We start from the raw sequence: 26,097 nt of genomic DNA on the forward strand, positions 1-26,097 counted from the left end.
AAATGTGTATTCATCAATTATATTATATATATATATTCTTTTACACATTAAAATTAATAGTTAAAATATAATAAATATAAGAAACACAAATTACTAAAAATATATATATAATATCTTAAAAGAATATATTTTTTATAAAATCCAAATAGACAATATAATAACAAATAAAGAAGGAAATTACAAAAATGTGTAGTAAATATAAATGAAAATATATTAAATTATTATTATATCATTTTTTTTAAATGAAATGAGAATATATTTTAAACACGAAATGTTTATGAATATATATATATATATATATTATATGTACTATTCTGTCTATAACTTTTTAATTTTTATTTTATGTATAAAATTTCATATTTATTTTAAGAATATAGACAAAATAAAAATTTTAAAGATATATATAAATATTTATATATGTATGTCAACTAATAAATAAATAAATGTAAGTTTAATAAAATGTAATATATATATGACAAGATATCTATTAATTATCACATATATATATTTTTTAAAAATATTAAATATAAATATATATATACACATATTTGTTTATAACACCCAAAAAAAAAAAAAAAAAATAAAATAAAATAAAATGAAATGAAAATATTAGAAAATATCATTATATATATGGGAAGCATAAGAAATAAAAAATGGGAATTTATATTATTATACATTCAATTGTATTATATGGAACATATATATAGATATATATTTATATTTGATACTTCAAATAATATATAGAACTTCTTGTGAGTTATAATAATCTTCTAATCGTGTTATAACTTTCTTTAGGTTCTCTTTTAATAATATACCATATTTGCTATGTATGATATATAAGAAAACTAAAAGTATTATAAAAAGTATAACAATGATTATAATGGCTGTCACTTTTGTAGCGGGATCAGGTGAAATAAAAAATACACACAAAGCCTTTTTAGCAGGAACTACTGGTATAGGCATCAGAGAATGTATAGATTTTGCAATTCCTGAAATTATTCCTATTCCCATTGTATATCCTCCTATTTGATATTTATGAACTTTCTCTTCCATTATTTCATTAAATAACGTCCATAGTTCGAAAAATGTTTTTCTTTTACCTTTCTTCTTTTTAAATAAATCTTGAAAATATTTTGGGCATGCTAATTCTATATCTATAACATCATTTCTAAATTCAATTAAGTAATATTTCATATTTAAATATATATTATAAATAATACTTTCATTTTTGAATTTTTCAATTTTCAATTTTTTCTTAATTTTTTTTTCTTTTAATATTTTCTCTTTCATTTTTTCCTTTTCTAATTCTTCTTTTACATGTTGTTCATATGATTCTAACATTTTTTTTCTTTTGTCTTCTAAGAAAAGTTTGTTTAATTCATAATCTATTAATTTATCTCTCTTCCAGTGGTATTTTTCTATTTTGTCATTTACAATTTCATCTTTTAATAATGAGATTTCTTTCAATTCATTTTTTATATAATCTTCGCATAATATTTTAGTATCCAATATTTCTTTTTCTAATTTTTCAATTTCACGCTTAGTATCATTATCTTCATTTTTATTTTTATATTTCTTTTTTAGTAATTTAATTTTTTTTAATTTATCTTTGATTATTTCATCTTTTATTAGTTGAATTTGTTTTAATTGTTCTCTTATATAATCTAATGTAATAACATCTGGAATTGTATTTACGGGTGTTTTATTAACTGCGGCATTTTTCGAATTATTATTGTTAGTTCTTGGAATATTCTGAAAAAATAATAAAATTATATATATATTATGAATTATATGTTTATATATATATATATATATATATTATTTTCATTTTACCGTATGTGATGATATAAATGTATCTAAAAAGAGTGAGAAAAATAATATATTAAAATAAATAAAGTTCATGATAATTTATTTATATTATTATTAAATAAATATATTATTACAAATACATTCATGGTTTAATATAATAAATAATATTTATATAATAATTAATTTTTAATATTTATTTTTTTGAAAAATGTGTATTTTGAAAGTATTATACATATTGCATGATAATTTAATATGACCCTCATTTACACACAATAAGCATCAATATATATATATATATATATATATATATATATATATAAGGATAAAAAAAAAAATTAAGAGAACGAAAAAATTAAATTCTTTATGATAAATTGTTTCACATATGGAAAAAATTAATCAGTGTTTTATATTGAAATATAATATATTGAATTAACTATAAATAAAAGTATTCTTTAGATATAATTTTTTTTTTTTTTTTTTTTTTTTTTTTTTTTTTTTTATTATCCTATCTATCTATATTTATATATTAAATAAGAAATATAATATCATAGTATATTTGATATAATATAAAGGTGTATTTTTAATATATAGATATATTATTATTATTATTTTATACGTATATATTTTTTTAAACATTCAAGTAGGAATATAATATAAAACATGTAATATTTAAAATATTAAATGTATATAGTTATAATACACAAAACATTATTATTATTATTATTATTATTATTATTTTAATATATCAAGAATTACTATTTTTTTTTTTTATTTTACTTATTTATTTTTTTTATAAAAGAGCTATGTGTTATTATAAAATATAATGTTTATATAATACGTATTTATATATGATGAGCTAAAAAATATATATTATTTTAACTAACATACTATAGTTTCAAGTATAACTTAGAAACATTAAATCTGTGTATCATATATATATATATATATATATATATATATATATATATATATATATTTCATTAATAATTAAGAACAATATTTGATATTATAACTAGTTATTATTATATTATTTTATTTTTAGGAATATCAAATCAGGTTATGAATAGTAATATTATACTTTATAATAAAATATGTATAATTTTTTTTTTTTTTTTCATTACAGTAGTAATATAATGATAATATAAAAAAAAAAAATACTATGAAAATATTATAATGAATAAATCTTTAAATAGATTTTCCTATTATTAATATGAAGTTATATATTATTAAATCATTTATATTAATAATACATATATGAAGAGAAATATATATATATATATATATAATATTTTTAATATATATTATAGTACTACTATTACAAGAGATTATTAATGAACTATATTACACATTTATTAATTATAGTATATACATTAATATAGTAGATTATATATATATATTTAAAGAATATATGAATAATAATTCTCATAAGTATAATTTTACACATTAACTAATTTTATATATTTATTTATTATTATTTTCATCCTAAGTAAAAATATATAATATATAATTATTTTAATATTATTAAATAATTTAGTTTATTAAATAAATGTTAACACATATTTAATATATATATTTTATTTTTGCATAAATTATAATTATTTATCATAGGCTTATTAATAAATATATTATATTTTCCTATGAATATTGACATATTTAATTGATGACATTATAATATTATATAAATATAAATATAGATTTATATTTTATATTGAATTTATTTATTATCAGTATTATTATAAATTTAAGAAAAAAAAAGTATTATTAAAAAATATTTTTTATTTATGTCTAACTATTAAAGTGAATTTTTTATTATATGATATATAAGATAATATTCTTATACGTAAAACACATTATTTATTATTAAATTTTATGACATAATAAAGGATGTCTTATTCTGTTGCTATATCAGTAATAATATAATACATTATAAATAATAGTTAATTTTATATTTATGAAATATCTATATATATTTTATTGTGGCTGTATTTTATGTCTATGCTATTAATTAAATTATAATTTGAAATTTATATTATATTATAAACATATTTTATAATAATTATATAACTAGGTATATAATATAATACAACACACTATATTTTTTAGAATTATATTGTATTATATATGTAAATTATATAGTTCTACAATTTAAATGAGAAAAAAAGGAAATAAAAAAGGCAAGTTATATAAAACTTCTTTAACATTAATATATTACTTAAAAAAAAAAAAATTTATTATTAATACTATTATTTACTATAAAAATATCGAATATTTTAATAAATATAGATAAAGGTATTTAATATAATATTAATACAAAAGGTTTAAAATATAATAGAATATATATATATTGTTTATAAAAACAATATATTTTAATACACATAATTTATGCAATCACAAAATATAATTGATATATACATATTGGTAAAATATCTTGCATTATTAAAAGATTCTTTTTTCCATTTTAAATAATTCCTTGTTATTCATATCTATTTAGAAATTCAAAACTTCTAATAAGATAAACTAACATGGGTAATCCAATTAATGAAGAATTAGTACCAATATTTGTTGAGTTAACAACTGCATGATCTAAAAATGATGAATGCTTTTTTTTTAAATTCATATCTATTAATTTGTCTATAAATATATTATCGAAAACTTCTAATAAGAGTAAGGCTCTTTTATAAAATGGCTTTTCTTTGGTCTCGTTTATTTCTTTCATTTCTTCATCATACTCCTCCAATAGATCTTCTAATGTTTCTTTTTTTTTCGGTTCATCATATTCTATTGTTTCTACTTCATTTATATTATTTTTATCATTTGAATATTTTTTATTATTTATTTTTGCTTTAACAGTTTCTACATCTGTTTTATTTTTATGCAATGTTTTATTATTATTTGAAGTTCTTAATTTTGTTTTGTCTGGTAAATTAAATGAATCTGATAAGGTCCTATTTAAGATATTATTATTTCCATTTAATATTATATTTGCATGTGGGTTCGACGAATATAAGAAGAACTATAGTTTATAAAAAAATAAAAAATATGATATATATATATATATATATAAATGACAGTATATATTTTAAAGTATTAATATATATATAATAAAGCACAATATAATACTTATTATATATATATATATTAATATTACCTTATTAAATATGTATAAATGTGTGAGCAATATACATGATAAAAAAACGTTTAATAATGAATGAAAAATTTGCATTTTTTAAATATCATTATTACATTAAAATATTATTATATAAATATAATATTTATATATCCAATCTGTAGTTTAACTGTTACTAATTTATTAAATATATAAAAAATATTATATTCTTATATAAGGATTTTTTTTCTTAAATTATTAATAGAATTTCTAAATTATAATTATATTATTAAAATAAATAAATATAATATAAAATTATTTATTAATATATTTTAATGGAAATAATATAAATTTTAAAAAATTTATAATCCATATAAAATATCTTATTATGTAAATATTAATATATTATATTAAATATTTTTTTATAATTCATAATGAATTATATCTATAATTATTAGATTACATATTTTTTATAATATCTTTTTGTTTATCTGAATTTTTATTTATGTTATATGTAAGAGAAAAAATGGAAAATTCAAATAACATGTATATTAATCTGTATATATTTATAATAATTTTAAGATGAAGAAATACCGTAAGAAAAACATGTCCATTGATAACGTTATATATATAAATATATTTATATATTTATATTTATTAACTCTGTACTGTTATATATCATGAATAATTTTATATTTAATGAAGTATTGTTCAAATATAAATTTGAGCACTATGTGAATTTTTCTATATATATATATATATATATAATTAAATATATATTGAGTTTGTTTACAAAACTATCGTTTATATATTTTAAATATAATATTACTTTGATCATTTAATATTAGATATAATATATTTATCCTATATATAATGTAATACAATATAGTAATTTTTTTACGTGCAATAATATATATATTAACTCTTTTAATAATGTTAATAGTATAATTTCCTTATATGTTATATATTAATTATTATTTATTTGAATTAAAAATATTTTTACTAAATAAAAATTTAATAATACATATATAATATTATATATATATATATATATATATATATATATATATATATATATATATATATATTTAGTTTAATAGTAAAAATAGAAATAGGTGTATACCTATATAAGAAAATAAATAATTCTAATAATTTATATTTAATTACTATGGGAAATTATAATATTTTAAAATTGACATTAGAATAATATGTATATTAATAATGTAGGGCAAATAACATTGATCATGTAATCTATTTAATTTACACAAACGATAGCAAATATTTCAATATATATTATATATTTTTTTTATTTACTATAACACATTATATATTATATATAACCACATATATTTATATTACTATTTTTAAATAATAATATACATATTTTAAAATGTTTATATTATTTTATATAATATATATTTAAATCATGACAATGAATAAGTAATGATGTAATTTAAAAATATTATATATAATTTGTTGCGGATATATGTATGTTTTGATTTTATTATTTTACAAAATTTAAAATAGAAATGTAATAAATAATAATATTAAAAACATATCAATAACTATTTAATTTAAAATTAATAATATATCTATTTTTCTATAAAAATTTGTGTTGGAAAAATATTGTGAATAATATATGTAAATATAAAAAAACGATAAAATTAAATATAATATGAATAAAAGTTATTTTAGGTTGTATTTATATAATTTTATAATACTAATTGTATCATTAAAGTTTAAGGTAACATGTACACATCATTAATATAATAAAAAAGTTATATATTTTTATGTAATTGTATGTATAATGTATGTATTATAATATATAAGATTTAATATATTGATTCAATATATATATATGTATTTTAACATGTACAGTCATATTATAAAAAAGGAGCTTATAATAATGGGAATAATAATAAGATATATTTAGATAAATATGCAAGAATTTTATCACATCATATTACAAATGAACCATTACATAATAGGTTACCTACTTTAAATGTACAAAATTTTAAAGGAGTAAATAATGAAGATATAGTAATGTGTAAATTAAACGATAAAAGGATGCACAATAAAATGCTGGATGAAAAATTAGATGAAAACAATATGATAGATTATAATGCCTTAAATGATAAATTAAATAAGGAATATAATAAATATCATAAAAAAAATATCTCTTTAAAAAGAAATAAAAAAAAAGTAACAAAAAAGGACGTATTATACAAAATGATATTCAAAGGAAAAACATTTTGGAATGTTCTAAAAAACGTTATAACGGGATTGGGATGTACATCAGTAATTAGTAATATTGTTTGGGTGGCGGCAACTGCATCTGCAGTTCAGACAGCTTTTGCTTTCGTTTCAGTTGGAGCCATAATATTAATAATAATATTATGTGTTCTTTCTTGGTTACTTGTTACATGGTTGTGGCCTTACAAAGATGAATATAATAGAAAACATAAGAAATAATTAATATATAGTATAATATATTTTATTTGATTATTTTTTTTTCTAGTTCTTACAGGAACACAAATAGAGTTTTCGATCAAAAATAAATATATTTTATATATAACATTGTTTTTTTATTGTATTTACATATTAAAATATCTATGAATTATTAGTTTTTAGTTTATTGAATAGAAAAGAAATTTCTATTGTTCTCCTATACACATTATTTTATAATTTTTTTTTTCGACTTTGTAACTATCATTTAATATAATAATGTAAAATTTTCTTTAAATTATTAATTATTCATAATGAATATATAATATTATTCATTCATTATTCTAGTATTCATAAAATATAATAAATTTTATAATATATATGTATATTTCGTCCTATGTACAAGTGTAATATATGAGAAACATGTGTAAAAATATATTTGTACCAAAAAATTACAAATAATATATGTTTCTAATGAAATAATGTATAAAAAGCTTTATGAAAGAATATTATTATACATTTGATGTTAAATAAAAAAAAAAATATGTATTAATGTATATTTAAACACGTAGTAAAAAAATTTAATAATATTTATCTTTATATTTACATACACATATGATTGATTTTTTTTTAAGTATCATATAATTTTTTGAACATAATTTAAATTAGACTGTTTTGAATTTTTTTATTAAATAATGATTAACTCATTCATTTGTTCAATAAATAACAAGTGGTAATAAATATAGCATGATGATATTAAATTATAATGAAATTCGTTTGAGGAATATCCCAATTATAATATATTTATTTAAAAAATATGCTTATAAATGTTAATATTTTATATATTAATAAAAATTCATAGTATGTAAGATTCATATAAGTGTATACAATATATACATTATATTTTCTATTGATATATAAAACATAACTGTATTTTATATAAATATTCAAAAATATTTTTTCTATACTTGTATTCAATTTTTTTCTTTTTTTTTTATATATGTGTAAGGAATATATATTTTTATTTTGACTTATAACAATATGATATTATTATTATATTTCTTAATTTTTCTGTAGTAATTTTTTTTTTCATTGTTATAAAATTTATGATGGGATGTATGAATGTATACAATAAAATAGAAGTCCTTATTTAATATATATAATATATACATTTCTTATTATTTAATAAAATGATTAAAACTAATTAAAAAATTATGTTTTTAATATTCTATTTATTTAATGAGTTCAAGATAAATATAATAATTTAATATAAACAAATATTAATATTTTATGAAATAAAACAATAACACATTATATATATACATATATATATTTAATTTAATTATTTCATGTTATGTGTTATTAAATTTATATATTACACATTAATAATAAAATACGTTTGTATATTTTAGGATTGCATGTTTTTATCTAATGAGATAATAATTTAAGATATATAATTATAAAAGATCAAATTAGGATTTTTATGAATATATAAATATATATATATTTTTAATTATTTCTTGTTATAAGTTATTAAAGTTATATATTACACTTTATGAATAATAGTTTTTTTATATATTTTTACATTTCATATTTTTATGTAATGACAAAATAAGTTATGATAAACTATTATAAAAGCTCAAATTATATATTTTATGAATATATTTATTTATTTATTTATTTTATGGTAATCATTTTAAATAATATATATGTTGTGTATATTATAAATGAAATATAATTTATATTCTTATCATTTATTATGAAGTGTAACATAATTTATTAATTAGTATAAATTTATTATTAGAAATATAAATATATATTATTTCTTTGAATAAAAATATTACTTTAGATTATGAAAAACATAATAGGATATATGATGTGAACAATTATGTCATATTTTTTCTAATAATTTTCATTCATATGTTTTTAAAATTTTAAATATTTATTTGTGTAATTTATACAAAATAGATATATAATGAATATATTAATATAAATTCTAGTAAATATAATATATTATGGTCAAAAAATTATTATTATCATATTTAATAAATATTATATATATATAGATTTATTTGATTTAATTTTATATTTTAAAAATCTATATGATCACATTTAATAAATATTTATGTTTTATTACAAAGCAATTAAATTATATATTTTATATTTATTTTAAATTTATTATTCTTATTTTAATTATTATTATAATTTTTTTTTTTTTTTTTAACGAAAAATATTATAGAAATATTTAAAGATAATACATATATATACATATAAAATAATGTTTATTACACACATAATAATAATATAAATTTTATAGAAAAATTTTATATTTATACTTTATTTATAATAACAATATATTGTAATAAAAAAAAAATTTAATTATATATATAATATATTTTATAAAGAAAAATTATATAAAAAAATATTTTTTTAATTAATTATTACTGAAAACTATGGCAATTATTTATAAAAATAATATGAAAACACATAGATATAATTCATATTCTAATGATTTAAATAGAGGAAAAATGGAATGTAGAATATCTCGTAGATCTATTCTTTTTATATCATTAAGTTTATGTGTAATTTCGTTATTTTATATATCTTTATTGGTGAGTTAATAATATATTACTAAACATATATACTAGTTTGTCATAAATATATTTATGTATTGTTTTGTTTTTTAAAATATTAAGTGTATTTAATTTTTTTTTGTTTTCTATATATTAATTACAGAATATATATGAAGAGAATATAGTTCAATATAGAAAAAATATTGAAATAATGTCACGAAATTTAACTGAAATTGAAAATGAAAGCAATAATAATATGCAAAGAAAAAATACAATGAATCATTCGGATAAAACAAATGAAAGTTCCAAAAATTCATATAATAATGAAACAGTTACATTAGAAAATAAACCATATAATGATTTGTCAAAGAATTTAACAGAAAAGGAATTATTTGATGTGCTAAAGTCATTAGAAGAATGTCCATCCAAAGAAGATCTTATAAATATATGGGCTCATACACTTGGTGTTGCAAACGAAGATTTTGAAAATATAAACAAATCTTTAAAGGGATTTATGGAAAAATATTTAGATAATGATGTTTATAAGAATTCTGTTAATAGTAGTGTACGAAAATATATATATAAATGGATATGGGGAAGAATTATTTGGACGTTTTATAGAACAGTAGCAACTGAAGAGGTAGAATACACTAAAAATTTTTATAGTTTAATTAAAGGTGATCATACACTTGATGATATATTAAAATTTATTTACTCATTCTTAGAATATTTTCAAATATTAAAAAAAGAATTACATGAAAAAAATCAAACGGAACTATTACATAAAATGGCTATATTATTGAATGAAAATCATTAGTAGATTTTATAAATGTTAAAAGAAATATATGTTTAATTATAGTATGTATATAAAATTAATATGAAACATTTTTTAAATATATTAAATTATATAAAAATAATTATTTATTACTTATATAAATATATATATATATATATATATATATATATATATATATATGTACAATTCCAATTTTTTAGGAGATTATAAAAAATTATATAGAAATATGTTATTTCATTCATGTCTATACTCAAAAAAAATTTATTAAATGTATATATTTTACATTTAGGAAAGAAGCATTACATTAAACATATAAATGTTCGTATATATAAATTTTTTTTTTAAATATATGACAATTAGAAGTGTATGTGCTCTTATATATATATATATTTGTACATGTTTATATCAATATTATAATAAATTATAATAATTATATTAATTTATTTTAATGATATAGTATATATAATATTTTGTGTAATTAACAAACTTATTAACATTTGTATATAAAAGAATAATCACTTTATTACGCTAAGAAATAAATAAGAATGAAATATGGCAATATAATGTTTTAAACACTTCAAATTATATATATATATAATATATATATATGTATTCTTTAGTACTGTTAACACAACAAACATTAAATAATATTAAAATAAAATGAACCATATTGTTTAAATTTATTTATATATAGTTTTTTTTATTTTATCTTAAAACCTGAAATTAAGTTCTGATGGTAATTGATATCCTTTTTTTTAATTTCGTTTATCGTTGATTTTACAATTTATTTTTATATTGTAAGTGTTCTAAAATAATATTATAGTATATATACAATTGTCAGGTATAAAACACAATATATATATAATGTCATACATATAATATATTTTTTTAAATGTTCCACATTATATATTTATATATTGTGAAGTAATATAGTTTGTAAATATAGTATTATATATATAATATATAAAATATTATATGTAAAAAAAAAAAAAAAAAAAAAAAATTAATTTACATAAAAATATAATAAGTTATACAATTTATAATGAAGGAGAGAAAAGGTTTATATATATATATATATATATATATATATATATATATAATATTAAATGTTGTTGCCCAAAGCAAAACAAAGGAAAACCATTATAAATTTCATATGAATATAGAAAAGAAAATATTTTATTAAGTAAAATAAAGGCAGGTATATTATAAAATACATAATATAAATTGAATATCAAACACAATAAATCACTACACATATATAAAAACATGAATATTAAAGTTACAAAAAAATAAAAATATAACCTTCTTATCAGTAAAATTCACTTAAATAAATTTTATTCTTCTTAAATATAACGTAATTGAATAAAACCAAAACATAAATAAGAATGGAAACTAAAGGATTATTAAATGTAATGTATACTATGATATAAATATATAACTAACACATATATAATTATTTATAATTGTCAATAAATATACAATATAAATATTAAATGGACATTGGTTTTTCAATTTTTATATACGATGTATATGTTAAAATTATTGTATAAAATATAGTATGAGAGGTTATATAATTGTCTGTATTAATATAATTCCTTTATTTATTTTTTTTTTTTTTTTGTTTTTAATATACAGAAATGTCATCTATATTTTTTTCTCTACACTGACTTGATCTTCATGGATATTCTTTTCATTTTCTTTATTTTTACTATTATTATTATTATTAATATTTTTACTTTTTTTATTTTTTCTATTCTTGTAATAATATGGGGAAAAACATATGAATAAAAATGGTATAGCTAATAATATACTTATTATTCCAAAATTTTTCATTCTTTTGCAATGTTTTTTTTTATGTGATTTCTCAGACAATGATTTATTATTATACTCATTTTCCAATTCTACCTGTTCTGTTTGATTATCATGTTCTTCTCGAATTTCATTATTCAATGTACAATCAGATGATGTTTTATGATATTCTGTAATATTTTCCTCTAATTTAGTATCTATTGGGTACGTCAGTGAATTTTCACCTGAAGTTGTCTTAAATATATCTGTTTCTTGTGCTTCGGCTAGTAACCTGATATGTCCTGTATTTATTAAATAATCCATATTTGTTTTATTATGGGATATTTTTTCGAAGGAAAACTATAAAATAAATAAAATAACAAATAAATGTATATATATTATTGAATTTATACAATTATATGTATTAATATAATTTAATGCTTTTTATTTTTTTTTTTTTTTTATTTTTTTTTCCCCCCAAACCTTATGTGTAATTATTAATATACACAGTACAATAGAAAACAAAGATAATTTAAAATAATTACAAGACATTATTTTTCTTTTATTTTAATATAATATTTTTATAATTTGATTTTATGCAATATATTTATTTTACACTATATATTTAATAATTTTATTACGAAATTCTAATTATAATGTTTTATTTTTTATATTATGAGAAAGCCTATATCTATTAATAAATGTTATATTATAACATAATTCTATATAAATAAATTTATTTAATAATATTATAATTTATAAAACATTATTGTAATATTTATTAAATATATATTTTCTTTAGAAAATAAAAAAATTATAATATTATTAAATATATTATAATTTTTTAAAATATCGTGAAATTTACTTATTTTATATATATATATATATATAATTAATATATCCTTTTTATATTATTTAAATAATAGTAAAAACGGTAACGTTCGTTGTTTTTTTGTATAAAAATTATTTTAAGTAACTAGATATTATAACAAAGGAAAATATATATATAATGATCTTAGGTATTGTATATTATTTTAGGTGCGAATTATATATTTATATTTTTTTTATTTTACAAAAAAAAATTCATATTATCCAATGGTATATATAATTTATCATTACACAATTCTAATTATCCTTAAATATCTAAATTCCAAAATATTTCTTCTCTAATATGATATAATAAATATAGCTATATACATATATTTATATATATTTATATTATAAATAATTAAAAAGAAATATTATTAATATAATATTAGTGGTTATAGTAAATATAATTTTTATTTAAAGGAAATTAAATGGAAATTAATTTAATATTAATATTAGTTTTGTTTTTATAAGGTGTAACATAATTCTTTTAAAAATAAAAGCAATTTATTATTAAATACTTTTAATAAATATATATTTTTGCACTTATAAATTAAGAAAAATATTATAAAATAATATTAAATAATTTTATTCCTTTAAAGTGGAATATAAAAATTTAATACATTATACATTTAGTAATATATATATATATATATATATATATATGAAATTGCATATATGATATATAAGAATGTAATAAAAAAAAGTATTATAGAATATAATGTGTTCTAATAAAATTAGAAAATAATAATCACTTTGGTATAATTTTTTATTGAAAAATATTAATGTGTGAATATATTAATGATCTTTTTTCTTTTTTTAATATATACATGTAAAACTTTTTAAGTAAAAATAAATTAAGTACGAGGCATCTATAAAATATGGGGGAAGAGAGAAATCATTTTATATTTCATTTTGAAAAATATGAATGTAATTATTTTATGTTATAAAGAATAGAAATAAAGTCTTTTATTACATAAAATCATCATAAAAAGAACAATTATATCTTGTAAAATATAGGGACTAATATTATAATCAATGAATGATAAAAGATATCAACGATGTTTTTACATACATATAATATTATATCATATATAAAAAAAAAATTATCATGAAATATAATTTATATACAATTGAAAAACAACACACATAATATTCCAAAACATATACTACGTACATAAATGTTTCTTGTATTCATGTTTCCATGAATTTTTTCTTCTTTTGCGTAACCATATATACAAAAGTATCACTATAATAGTTACTGCAATAAGAGCAACAATTGCCATACCATAAGTGAAAAATGCAGCAGTACCAGCACTTGCAGCACTTGAAACAATACCTGATTGGTTAGCAACAGAACTTAAGGTAGGAGCTACAGATTTAATCGCTGTTTCTAATGAAGATATAAAAAAGAATTTTGCACCAATTATGTCACTTGTAAGTTTTGTAGCAAGTGTTGGGATTGTTGTGGATGCCGTTTCAACTGCAGCAGCAACACTAGCAGTAGCACCAGCAGCAACACCAGAATTTCCTGCAAGTATAGACGAAATCCCACAAATACCTACACCTCCAACACAACCTGTTTTTAAATTATCTAAATAATTATCATGTACTTTATTTGATAAGGGTAATTTATTAGATGATTTCTTTTTATTTGTAGATTCACAACATTTACTATTTAATTTATCTGAAGTTTTCTGAAAATCGATTTCTGGTGTTACATAGAAATTATTGTAGAGTTTTCTTTGCATTTCTAAATATTTAAGGGAACGAGAAGATATATTTGATTTTGCCACTATTTCTTTATCATATTTTTCGTTTTTATATATCTTTAAATTTGTTGTTCTAGTGTTTTCCTTTTGTGTTACTTCTGGTATTTTTTGTTTTCTTTTTGCTTTATCGTTTGGATATTGTTTTTTTTTGTATTTAGTTTCATTGTTATCTTTCCATTCTCTTAATTTACATTTTTCGCGTTTATTATTTGTTGTAAGTTCATGTAACAATTCTCCTAATGATCTAATCTTTGTTGCCACTAATGTTGTGTTTCTATAGTTTATATTTTTATATAATCCATCACAGTCATTCTAAAAATAGAGAAACAAGAAAAAATTAAAAACAAATTATATTAAATACATAGGTTTCTATTACAAAAACATATGTAAAAGACGAATAAAAATATTAAAATGTATGATAACGAAAGGTAGTTTTATATTGTACACATATATAATTTGAATCCGTATTTATTACATTGTAAATTAAGGTTAATGCTCCTAATATAATTGTAAATATAATTAATTTAAAATTATAAAATATCATTTCTAATATATGTGCTATTATATTTATAAATGTAATAATATATATACATATATATGTAAACTATAAAGGAAAATATATATTTTTAAAATTTATAAATATAATATTCACATTTAGTTTGTTATGAAATAATTTTCTTTTTTATATAAAAAATCGTTTAAGAAGAAAATTTTATATTCTCTAAGAACTAATATAAATATTTATTTTTCTTAATTTTTTTTTACTTTTTTCTTTTTTGATGATATATATGAAAGAACAATATTATTTTATAAAATGTATGTGAAATATATATATTATTATAAAATCGTTGTTTATAAATTTTATTAAAATTGCATTAATAATGGTAGTTGTTTTTAGTATATAGAATATGTGTAATGATTATATAAATATAAATAGTTCTTTATATTACTGAATTGTGATGTATATATTTATAAATATAATATATATAATATAAAAATTAATTAAAAACATAATACATTATAATTAGAAAAAAAAATAGATATAAATAATAAATACTTTAATATTAACTTATTTAAAGAAAAAATTAGTTTTTTTTAATAGAATTATTTCACATTTTACCAAATTAAATATATATACATTATATATTTTAGTATTTAATTGTATATCTACTATACAACTGAGTTTAGAAAAATTAAACCAAATTGAAATTAAAAGAGAATATAATAAAATTAAAATTGATAAAATGTAGTTCTTGAGTTATTATTCAATTATATTATATATTTATTATATAATCAAATAATTTTTATAATATATATTTATATATATTATCTAATAGATATTTAGAAATGGATCTATTTTTAATACATTCAATTATAATTATATACCTTATGTATTTTATATAGTTGGATTGAAATGATGAATATATCCATAATAACAATATTAAAACTGTGTGCTAATTTATTTTAATTTACATTATTATCCATAATTTTGTAAAATTAGATAATAAATATAAATATATATATTGGAATTGAGATTATTCTTATTAATAATTTTTTATATATTTTTTATTATAATTATTTTTTTTATATTTATATTAAATAATATTTAAGAATTAAAAAATTTTTGATTTAATTAACTTATTATATAAAAATTTTATGGCGTTTTAAATAATTGTTATTTTTTATGTTAATATTATTAAGAATGTTATAGAATATATAAAACAAAAATACGTATCATTATATTTTTAACTTCTACAAAATTTATAATTATATTTATATTCAAATAAAATATAGAAATAATAAATATATATTACAAATTAAACTATAAAATAATTTATTTTATATATGCATATATATATGTTTTTGTAAACCACACATAATACATTAAAAGAAACTTATAAGAAGTATACATATAAAACATTTTCATACAATTTTAATACATTTTAAATATTTAAAATATATTATTTTATAAATATACAATATAAAATAATTATAGTAATAATACGATTAAAATGAAGTGTCATTGTGTACAATATTATTCTGAAGAAAACTACATGCAGAAAACAATGAACGATTGTTCCGATAAGCGAAAAATTTTAAAATTGCTATCAATTACTGGAATGTTATTATTATTAGTAGTATTAAACGTAAGTTAATAAATGTGAATCTTTTATAATATCAATGTATACATATATATATATATATATATATATATATATATATATATATTTATCATTTTGTCTTCAGAGTATAGTAATATGTGAGAAAAGTGAAACAACAAATGCAGGAATCTATGATATATATAGTAGAAATTTATCGGAGTTAGAAAGTGTAAAGAATAAAGGATTAAGAAGTAGCAGTGATAAAAAAACATTAAAAAATAGTATAGATGAAAAAAATAATAATATTCCTCTTAGTTCACAATGCAATAATATAAATTATAATGATTTATCAAAACAATTAACATTGGATGATTTACATAATGTATTGGATAATTTAGAAGAACGTCCATCTGATGAAGATCTGCGTAACATATGGAACCAAGTTTTGGGTATAGCTAAATATGGATTTGATGATATGTTAAAAGATTTATCATATTATATAGAAGAGTATTTACTAAAATATGAATATCAAACTTATCATCATATGAGTGATAGAGTCGTATCTGTAAATACTGAGTACCGTACATGGTATAAATCAATGCATGATATTGCAGTTGCACTATCATCTACAGATGTTGAAAATACTCGTAATTTTTATAGTTTAATTAAAGATGGAGCATCACTTGATGAAATGAAAAAATTTATTTATTTATTTTTAAAGTATTATGATACATTAAAAATTGATTTATATAATGAACATAAGAAAATATTTACAGAAAGGATGAAGAATCCGCAAAGATTAGATATATAACCAAAATTTATATGAATATCACATATATATATAATAACATATATATTTATAATTGTTATAAAAATATACCTTATCCTTCTAATACATAATTATACTAATATTTAATATTATATAATATATATATAAATATGTACATAAATATTCCTGTACAAAATTTTATCATTATATATATTGAACCTTTATGTAGGTTGAAACAAAGTTTTTTTTTTTATTATTTATATTTTATAAATATAGACATCTATAAAAAAAAAACCAATTATATCAATTTATAATAAACCATATTTCATAAAAGAATATATTATAATACGTTCAGTGGAAATAAAAAAGAACAAAAAAATATTCACTTTTTTGATATATATGATATAAATATTGTCTAATAAATTCTGAAACATTAAACAAAAAAACATATATATATATATATATATATATATATTTCATTCTAGTATAGTATGATATTTATATAAAATGTATATATATTATTAAATAAATACAATTTCCTATATAGTGAGACGACATAATAAAAATTAGTTGACGTCTTTACAAATCATTATATATAAATATAATCATTGATCGTTTATATAAAATTATATAATGTTAAAACATTTATTATAAATTAGATAACAAACATTGTCTAATCGAGTTTTGAATATATATATGTGATTCTTTCTTTAACAAAAAATTAACAATAATGAAAACAATTATTCATATTTAAACTAACTATGCTAAAGAAATATTATTGAAAATATATATGAAAAATAAGAAAATAAAAAATAACAAATGTTTAAAATCTAAAACCATCTAATAATTATATTATATTTATATATAATTATGAAACAGTAATTTAAATGATATAAAATATAAAATGACAAAAAATATAAATATATTTATATATGTAATGTTTGTATATATATAAATTCATTTAATAATAATGTAAGAAAATAAATGTAATATATTGAAACAAAACTATTATCATACTACTTCGAATTATTATGATATGACTTTATATATTTTACTAAAAAAATAAAAAATATATCAAATCTGTATTATAAAAAAAAATATATAATAATAATATATGTAGGTATATTATATTACGTTTTATGTAATACATAAAACATAAAAATATACGAAATGTATAACTTATATATATATATTCTATTATTTATAAATAGGTGCAATTATTATTAGGTATTTAATGAAAATAAAAAATATAATTTTAAATTGTAAAATATGAGTTTTTTTTTAATACAATACGATTATGGTTTTAATATCGTTAATATATCTTATAAAATAGGTAAAATATCTTTTTTTCGATTTATTGTTTTTTTTATTTTAATATATACAATTCACATATATACATATTTTGAAAATTATAAAAAAGAAAAAAAATAAAAAAGAGAGAAATAAAACGTTTCAGAAATATATTTAATATAAATAACCATAATAAAAATCCATATTTTAATTATTCGTATTAATTAATTTTTATTTATTATTTTTAATCGTTTTTTAAATTGATAAAAATGATTTTTCTAAAATGGTATCGTCTTATTATATACAATATAATTTAAATTTCTAATTTTTTTTATTTGGTTTGTTTTTTTATTTGTCGTTGCACCGATATCAAAAAGGAACGAGAAGTTATATAATTTTTTATATTTGAATATTCTCGACTACGTTCTCTTATATTTTATTTTATGATATTTATTTTAGAATATATATTTCATGTTATTTTATAACATATATATTTTTTTAATTACATTACGTGTTTATTAATATTAATTAAATTATTTATTTTTTTTGTATTAATTAAATTAAATATATATATGTAATAATTAAATAATTAATTTATTTAATTGTATTAATGAAATTATTTATTTATTTATATTAATTAAAAAATTAGGAAATATGCATAATTATGCATTATTAGAAACGTAAAAGAAATTAAATATGGGAAAATTGACTTATATTTCATATTTATTATATATGTCCGTCCTTATATTTAGAATTCGTTTCTTTCTAAATATGTGAAATTATAAAAGTGGTCATAATTGGTTTAGTTTAAATATATAAAATTAAAAAATTTGTCTGGCAGTAAAAAAATATTATTCAATTATATATATGTATAATATTTCATATAAAGACATATATATATAATATTTTTGTGTACTCTTTTTTGAATACGCTTTTTATTTTTTTTTATTTGTATTCTGGGTTATATATTTCTGTACGTTTTTTTTTCAAACATAAATTCACAGATATTTGAGTACGCATTAATATGTAATTTGTACTAAAAATTATATATGTGTACAAATTAATTGTAAAAAATGGTTTCATTTCATAAAATATATATTTTATTCCTCATATTCACTTTATATTTAAATGAAAAGGCAATATGTTCCATAAATGATAACGAAAATGAAACTGTAACTAGTAGTCACAATTTACAATATAATGATAATATCGAGCAGTTAAAATCGATGATTGGAAATGAGGAACTACATAAGAATTTAAAAATATTAGAAAAATTAATTTTAGAATCGTTAGAAAAGGATAAATTAAAATATCCTCTCCTTAAACAAGGAACAGAAGAATTGTTAGATATATCGAAATTTAAAAAAAAAAATGTTAGCGATACGAACGATGAAACTTACATCGTACCTACGATCCAATCGTCGTTTGACGATATGGTAAAATACGAACATCTAATGAAAAAACAATTAATAGAAATTTATAATTCTGATATTTCAGATATAATTAAAAAAAAAATATTTATTGTACGAACATTGAAAACAATAAAATTAATGCTTATACCATTAGATTCGTACAAACAAAACAATGATTTGAAAACGTCGCTCGAAGAATTAAATAATGTATTTACAGTCAATGGAGATCCACAGAGAAAAACTAGTCCTGTAGGGGATCACGCAACATTTTTTAATAATTTGTTAACACATGTAAGAGAAATGAAAGAAAATGAAGAGATACTAAAAAAACCTGAAATACCTATACTTGATGATACCAAAATAGATGTCATGGACACGAACGATTTCTTTTTTACGACCAACTCCAATATAAATTTTATGGAAGCGTTAGATGATATAACAAATCAATATGGATTAGGTTTGGTTAACCATTTGGGTCCTCATCTAATAGGTAATAAAATATATATATACATAAATATACATATTTACATTTATATACATATATTTACATATATATATTTTTTTTATAGCCCTGGGACATTTTATTGTTTTGAAACTAGCACTTAAAAATTATAAAAATTATTTCGAAGCAAAAAGTATAAAATTCTTTAGTTGGCAAAAAATATTAGAGTTCTCCATGTCTGATAGATTTAAGGTTCTTGACATGATGTGCGACCATGAATCCGTTTACTATTCCGAAAAAAAGAGAAGAAAAACGTACTTGAAAGTTGATAGATCACACACAAGTATGGAATGTAATATATTAGAATATCTAATACATTATTTTAATAAATATCAGCTAGAAATAATAAAAACTACCCAAGATACTGATTTTGATTTACATGGCATGATGGAACATAAATATATAAAAGATTATTTCTTTTCATTTATGTGTAATGATCCTAAAGAATGTATCATTTATCATACGAACCAATTTAAAAAAGAAGCGAATGAAGAAAATACTTTTCCTGAAGAACCCAATCGTGAAATAAGTGCATATAATATATATTTGAATTATTATTATTTCATGAAACGTTACAGTTCTTATGGAACAAAAAAAACCTTATATGTCCATTTATTAAACTTAACAGGACTTTTAAGTAATAAAAAATATATACATGTATATGTATATATGTGTGTGTACATATTTATATGTATATATGTTTTTCTTTTTTTTAGATTATGATACAAGAGCGTATGTCACATCACTTTATTTACCAGGATATTACAACAGTAAGTATATATACATATATGTATATTTGTATATAATATATATGTCATCATATATTTTATTATTTTTTTTTTAGCTGTCGAAATGTCATTTACTGAAGAGAAAGAGTTTTCCAAACTTTTTGAAAACTTATTAAAATGTAAATAAAAAATATATATATAACATATAAATATAAATATATATACATATGCATATATATACATATATATATTGATAGGTATTGAGAAATGTCATTTACACCAACCAAACACATTATCAAAAGATAGTAATTTCCTCAACGACGTATCCAAATGTGATGTATGTAAAGGAGCATTTTTATACTCTAACAGTAATATAAAAAAAACGAAATAAGTAGATATATATACATAAATACATATACAACAATACACATATATATATTTTGTTTAGTGAAATTTGATGAAGTTCCTTCCATGGTACAGAAATTTTACGTATATTTAACTAAAGGTCTAAAAATACAAAAAGTCTCATCACTAATGAGAACCTTAGATATGTATCAAGAGTACAGTAATTTCTTATCACATGATATTAATTGGTACACATTCCTATTTTTATTTCGACTCACCAGTTTTAAGGGTAAGAAACATATATACATATATATATGTATATTTACATATATATATACATATATGTACATATATATATATTTATTTATAGATATTGCGTACAAAAATGTGGCTGAAGCAATGTATTTAAATATAAAGGATGAAGATTCATTTAACAAAACTGTTGTAACGAATTATTGGTTCCCTTCTCCTATAAAAAAATATTATACTTTATATGTTAGGAAACGTATTCCAAACAATTTAGTAGATGGTAACAAACAAATATATTTATTATATATATATATATATATATTTGTAATCACTATATATATATACCCACTTATATATACATATACATATATATTTTTTCTTAGAACTGGAAAAATTAATGAAAGTTGGAACGTTAGAAAAAATGAAAAAAGCTCTCACATTTTTGGTCCATGTCAACTCGTTTCTCCAACTAGATTTTTTCCATCAATTGAATGAACCGCCTCTAGGATTACCTAGATCCTATCCTTTATCGTTAATTCTCGAACATAAATTTAAAGATTGGATGATCAGTTCTCCCGCAGGGTTTTATTTTTCCAATTATCACAATCCATATATAAGAAAAGATTTACACGATAAAGTCTTGTCTCAGAAATTTGAACCGCCAAAAATGAATCAATGGAACAAAGTTTTGAAATCATTAATTGAATGTGCCTACGATATGTATTTTGATCAACGACATGTGAAAAATTTATATAAATATCATAATATTTATAATATCAATAACAAATTAATGTTAATGCGAGACTCCATGGATTTGTACAAAACCCATTTTGACGACGTGTTATTTTTTGCAGATATATTTAATATGAGAAAATATATGACTGCTACCCCAACATATAAAAAAGTTAAAGACCGAGTGTACCATACATTGCATAGCATTATGGGGAATTCTGTCAATTTTTATAAATATGGTATCATTTATGGATTTAAAGTAAATAAAGAAATATTGAAAGAAATAGTGGACGAATTGTTTTCTATTTATAATTTTAACACAGATATATTTTCCGATACTTCGTTCCTACAAACAGTTTATTTATTATTTAGAAGAATAGAAGAAACGTACAGGACACAAAGAAGAAATGACAAGATGGTATAATATATATATGTATATATGTATTTGTATATATATATATGATATATGTTTTCGTATATTTATATATTAATATTTATATATATTTTTATATAATTGATTATAAATACATAAAAACTATATATACACATCCACAAATACACACATACATACACCCACCTACATATATGTTTTTTTTTGTAGAGTGTGAATAATGTTTTTTTCATGAATGTGGCAAATAATTATTCGAAATTAAACAAAGAAGAACGGGAAATCGAAATACATAATTCTATGGCGTCGCGCTATTATGCGAAAACAATGTTTGCAGCATTTCAAATGTTATTTTCCACAATGTTAAGTAATAATGCAGATCATCTTGACAAAGCATATGGATTAAGTGAAAATATACAGGTAGCAACAAGTACCTCCGCATTTCTTACTTTTGCATATGTGTATAACGGAAGTATCATGGACAGTATGACTAACAGTTTATTGCCACCATATGCGAAAAAACCTATCACACAATTAAAATATGGGAAAACGTTCGTTTTCTCCAACTATTTCATGCTTGCATCCAAAATGTACGAGATGTTAAATTATAAAAATTTAAGTTTGTTATGTGAATATCAAGCAGTGGCAAGCGCAAACTTTTATTCTTCTAAAAAAGTGGGTCAGTTTATTGGAAGAAAATTTTTACCCATCACAACCTATTTTCTACTAATGAGAATTAGTTTGTCACATATGTGGGCAACAGGATCACATTTGATTCCCCACTTTAAGCCTGAAGATTCTAGTTCTACTGGTACAGGAAGTACAGGAAACCAAAATCCAGGTTCACCAAGCCCTGGTACTACAAATACTTCCCCCCACAGTTTTTTCTTTAATGACTTTTATGCTCCTGAAGGTTCCCAATATTTGTTTTTTTATTTTTTCACAAATTTATATCTTGATGCAGGCAAACATTTTCCTGGAGGCTTTGGTCCTGCCATAAAAGAACAAACACAACATCTTAGTGAAAAAACATACGAACGCAAACCTTCCGTTCATAGTTTTAATAGAAATTTTTTCATGGAACTAGCTAACGGGTTCATGTACGCATTTTGTTTCTTCGGTGTTTTTCCTTTATATGCATATTTTGAAAATATTAATTTTTATATTACGAGCAATTTCCGTTTCTTGGATAGATATTATAGTGTATTCAATAAATATTTAATAAATTTTGTAAGAACAAAACTTAAAGAATATACAAGTGACATTCTAATAAAATATGAACGTGAAGCATATTTAAGTATGAAAAAATATGGATATCTAGGTGAAGTTATTGCTTCAAGACTTTCGTCTAAAAATAAAATCATGAATTATTTGCACGAAACTAACGAGGAGACAATGAATAATTTAAGAAGATATGATATGGAAAATGCGTTCAAGAACAAAATGGCTACTTATGTGGATGATTTTGCTTTTTTTGAGGATTGTGGCAAAAACGAACAATTTTTAAACGAAAGATGTGATTACTGCCCTGTCGTTGAAGAGGTGGAAGAAACGCAACTACAACCACAATTACTCCCACATACTGATGAGACCACGATGGTGTCCAAACCAACGAGTACGTATATTGATGTTGAAAAAATAGAAGAAACAGGTTCGGCAGATAGTGAAGATGATGAAAAAGAGATTGACGAACCAGATGACGAATTAATGGTTGCACGATTTCACTAATGTACATACATATGTGATTTGTATATATAATAATGTTAGGATTTTATATTATGATTTAGGATTTGTATTTGATTAAAATATATATATGGTTTTTTTTTTTTTTTTTTTTTTTTTTTTTTATTTGTTTCGATTATTTGTTTTGATTGTTTTTTATTATTATTTTTTTTTTTTTTTTGTTTCTTTGGTTTTATTTGGTTTGGTTTATTTGTTTTAATTTTTTGCTTTTATTTTTCGTTTGATTGATTTGTTTTAATATTTGTTTTTTTGTTTTTAGAAAATAACGTATAATTTCTTTCGTAAAACTATTTGTTAATAAAAATATTTCTCTTTATATATTTGCCTTAATATATTTTTATATATATATATTTTTTTTGTTTATATGCTTTTTATTTTAATTATGCATAAATTATATTTGCTTTTATATTTTCATTAATATATATATTTATGTTGTTGTAACATTAAAATGAACAAATAAACTGTGTGATATTCAATGAAAAATTAAATTACTCTTATGGTTCTTTTAGTTAAATTTATTTTTGTTTATATATATATATATATATATATATATATATAAATATTTGTATTATATAATTAAATACCAAAACATATTTTTCTTATTATATAAAATACAAAATTATTGTTAAATATAACGCCCATATATATAATGAACAAATATAAATTTAATAGTATCTACAA

General features: G+C 18.0%; 8 protein-coding genes across 8 annotated transcripts; 4 read left to right on the top strand and 4 right to left on the bottom strand.

The window, feature by feature from the left end:
• Positions 1-729: 729 nt before the first annotated feature.
• On the bottom strand, positions 730-1,902 carry PADL01_0112100 (Plasmodium exported protein, unknown function; the record flags this gene model as incomplete). The annotated part of the gene is made up of 2 exons (XM_028680804.1): positions 730-1,752; positions 1,834-1,902. The coding sequence occupies 2 exons, from the start codon at positions 1,900-1,902 to the stop codon at positions 730-732; spliced, it is 1,092 nt and encodes a 363-aa protein (XP_028536237.1).
• Positions 1,903-4,282: 2,380 nt separating this feature from the next.
• PADL01_0112200 (Plasmodium exported protein (hyp6), unknown function) lies at positions 4,283-5,032 on the bottom strand (the record flags this gene model as incomplete). The annotated part of the gene is made up of 2 exons (XM_028680815.1): positions 4,283-4,822; positions 4,958-5,032. The coding sequence occupies 2 exons, from the start codon at positions 5,030-5,032 to the stop codon at positions 4,283-4,285; spliced, it is 615 nt and encodes a 204-aa protein (XP_028536238.1).
• Positions 5,033-6,590: 1,558 nt separating this feature from the next.
• On the top strand, positions 6,591-7,387 carry PADL01_0112300 (Plasmodium exported protein, unknown function; the record flags this gene model as incomplete). Its single annotated transcript, XM_028680826.1, has 2 exons — positions 6,591-6,659; positions 6,794-7,387. 2 exons carry the CDS (start codon positions 6,591-6,593, stop codon positions 7,385-7,387), a joined length of 663 nt encoding a protein of 220 aa, XP_028536239.1.
• A 2,426-nt stretch (positions 7,388-9,813) lies between these two features.
• Positions 9,814-10,750, top strand: PADL01_0112400 (Plasmodium exported protein (PHISTa-like), unknown function; the record flags this gene model as incomplete). The annotated part of the gene is made up of 2 exons (XM_028680837.1): positions 9,814-9,972; positions 10,097-10,750. 2 exons carry the CDS (start codon positions 9,814-9,816, stop codon positions 10,748-10,750), a joined length of 813 nt encoding a protein of 270 aa, XP_028536240.1.
• A 1,623-nt stretch (positions 10,751-12,373) lies between these two features.
• Positions 12,374-13,069, bottom strand: PADL01_0112500 (Plasmodium exported protein (hyp10), unknown function; the record flags this gene model as incomplete). Its single annotated transcript, XM_028680848.1, has 2 exons — positions 12,374-12,877; positions 13,001-13,069. The coding sequence occupies 2 exons, from the start codon at positions 13,067-13,069 to the stop codon at positions 12,374-12,376; spliced, it is 573 nt and encodes a 190-aa protein (XP_028536241.1).
• Positions 13,070-14,553: 1,484 nt separating this feature from the next.
• Positions 14,554-15,700, bottom strand: PADL01_0112600 (stevor PIR protein, putative; the record flags this gene model as incomplete). Its single annotated transcript, XM_028680859.1, has 2 exons — positions 14,554-15,468; positions 15,632-15,700. The coding sequence occupies 2 exons, from the start codon at positions 15,698-15,700 to the stop codon at positions 14,554-14,556; spliced, it is 984 nt and encodes a 327-aa protein (XP_028536242.1).
• A 1,468-nt stretch (positions 15,701-17,168) lies between these two features.
• Positions 17,169-18,069, top strand: PADL01_0112700 (Plasmodium exported protein (PHISTa), unknown function; the record flags this gene model as incomplete). Its single annotated transcript, XM_028680870.1, has 2 exons — positions 17,169-17,303; positions 17,404-18,069. The coding sequence occupies 2 exons, from the start codon at positions 17,169-17,171 to the stop codon at positions 18,067-18,069; spliced, it is 801 nt and encodes a 266-aa protein (XP_028536243.1).
• A 2,321-nt stretch (positions 18,070-20,390) lies between these two features.
• PADL01_0112800 (cytoadherence linked asexual protein 3.1, putative) lies at positions 20,391-25,401 on the top strand (the record flags this gene model as incomplete). Its single annotated transcript, XM_028680881.1, has 9 exons — positions 20,391-21,219; positions 21,299-21,868; positions 21,948-22,001; positions 22,076-22,138; positions 22,217-22,327; positions 22,408-22,593; positions 22,675-22,833; positions 22,937-23,703; positions 23,887-25,401. The coding sequence occupies 9 exons, from the start codon at positions 20,391-20,393 to the stop codon at positions 25,399-25,401; spliced, it is 4,254 nt and encodes a 1,417-aa protein (XP_028536244.1).
• Between the last annotated feature and the right edge of the window lie 696 nt (positions 25,402-26,097).

This window comes from Plasmodium sp. gorilla clade G2 (assembly GCF_900097015.1).
Source record: "Plasmodium sp. gorilla clade G2 genome assembly, chromosome: 1".
Lineage (NCBI taxonomy): Eukaryota > Apicomplexa > Aconoidasida > Haemosporida > Plasmodiidae > Plasmodium > Plasmodium adleri (nom. inval.).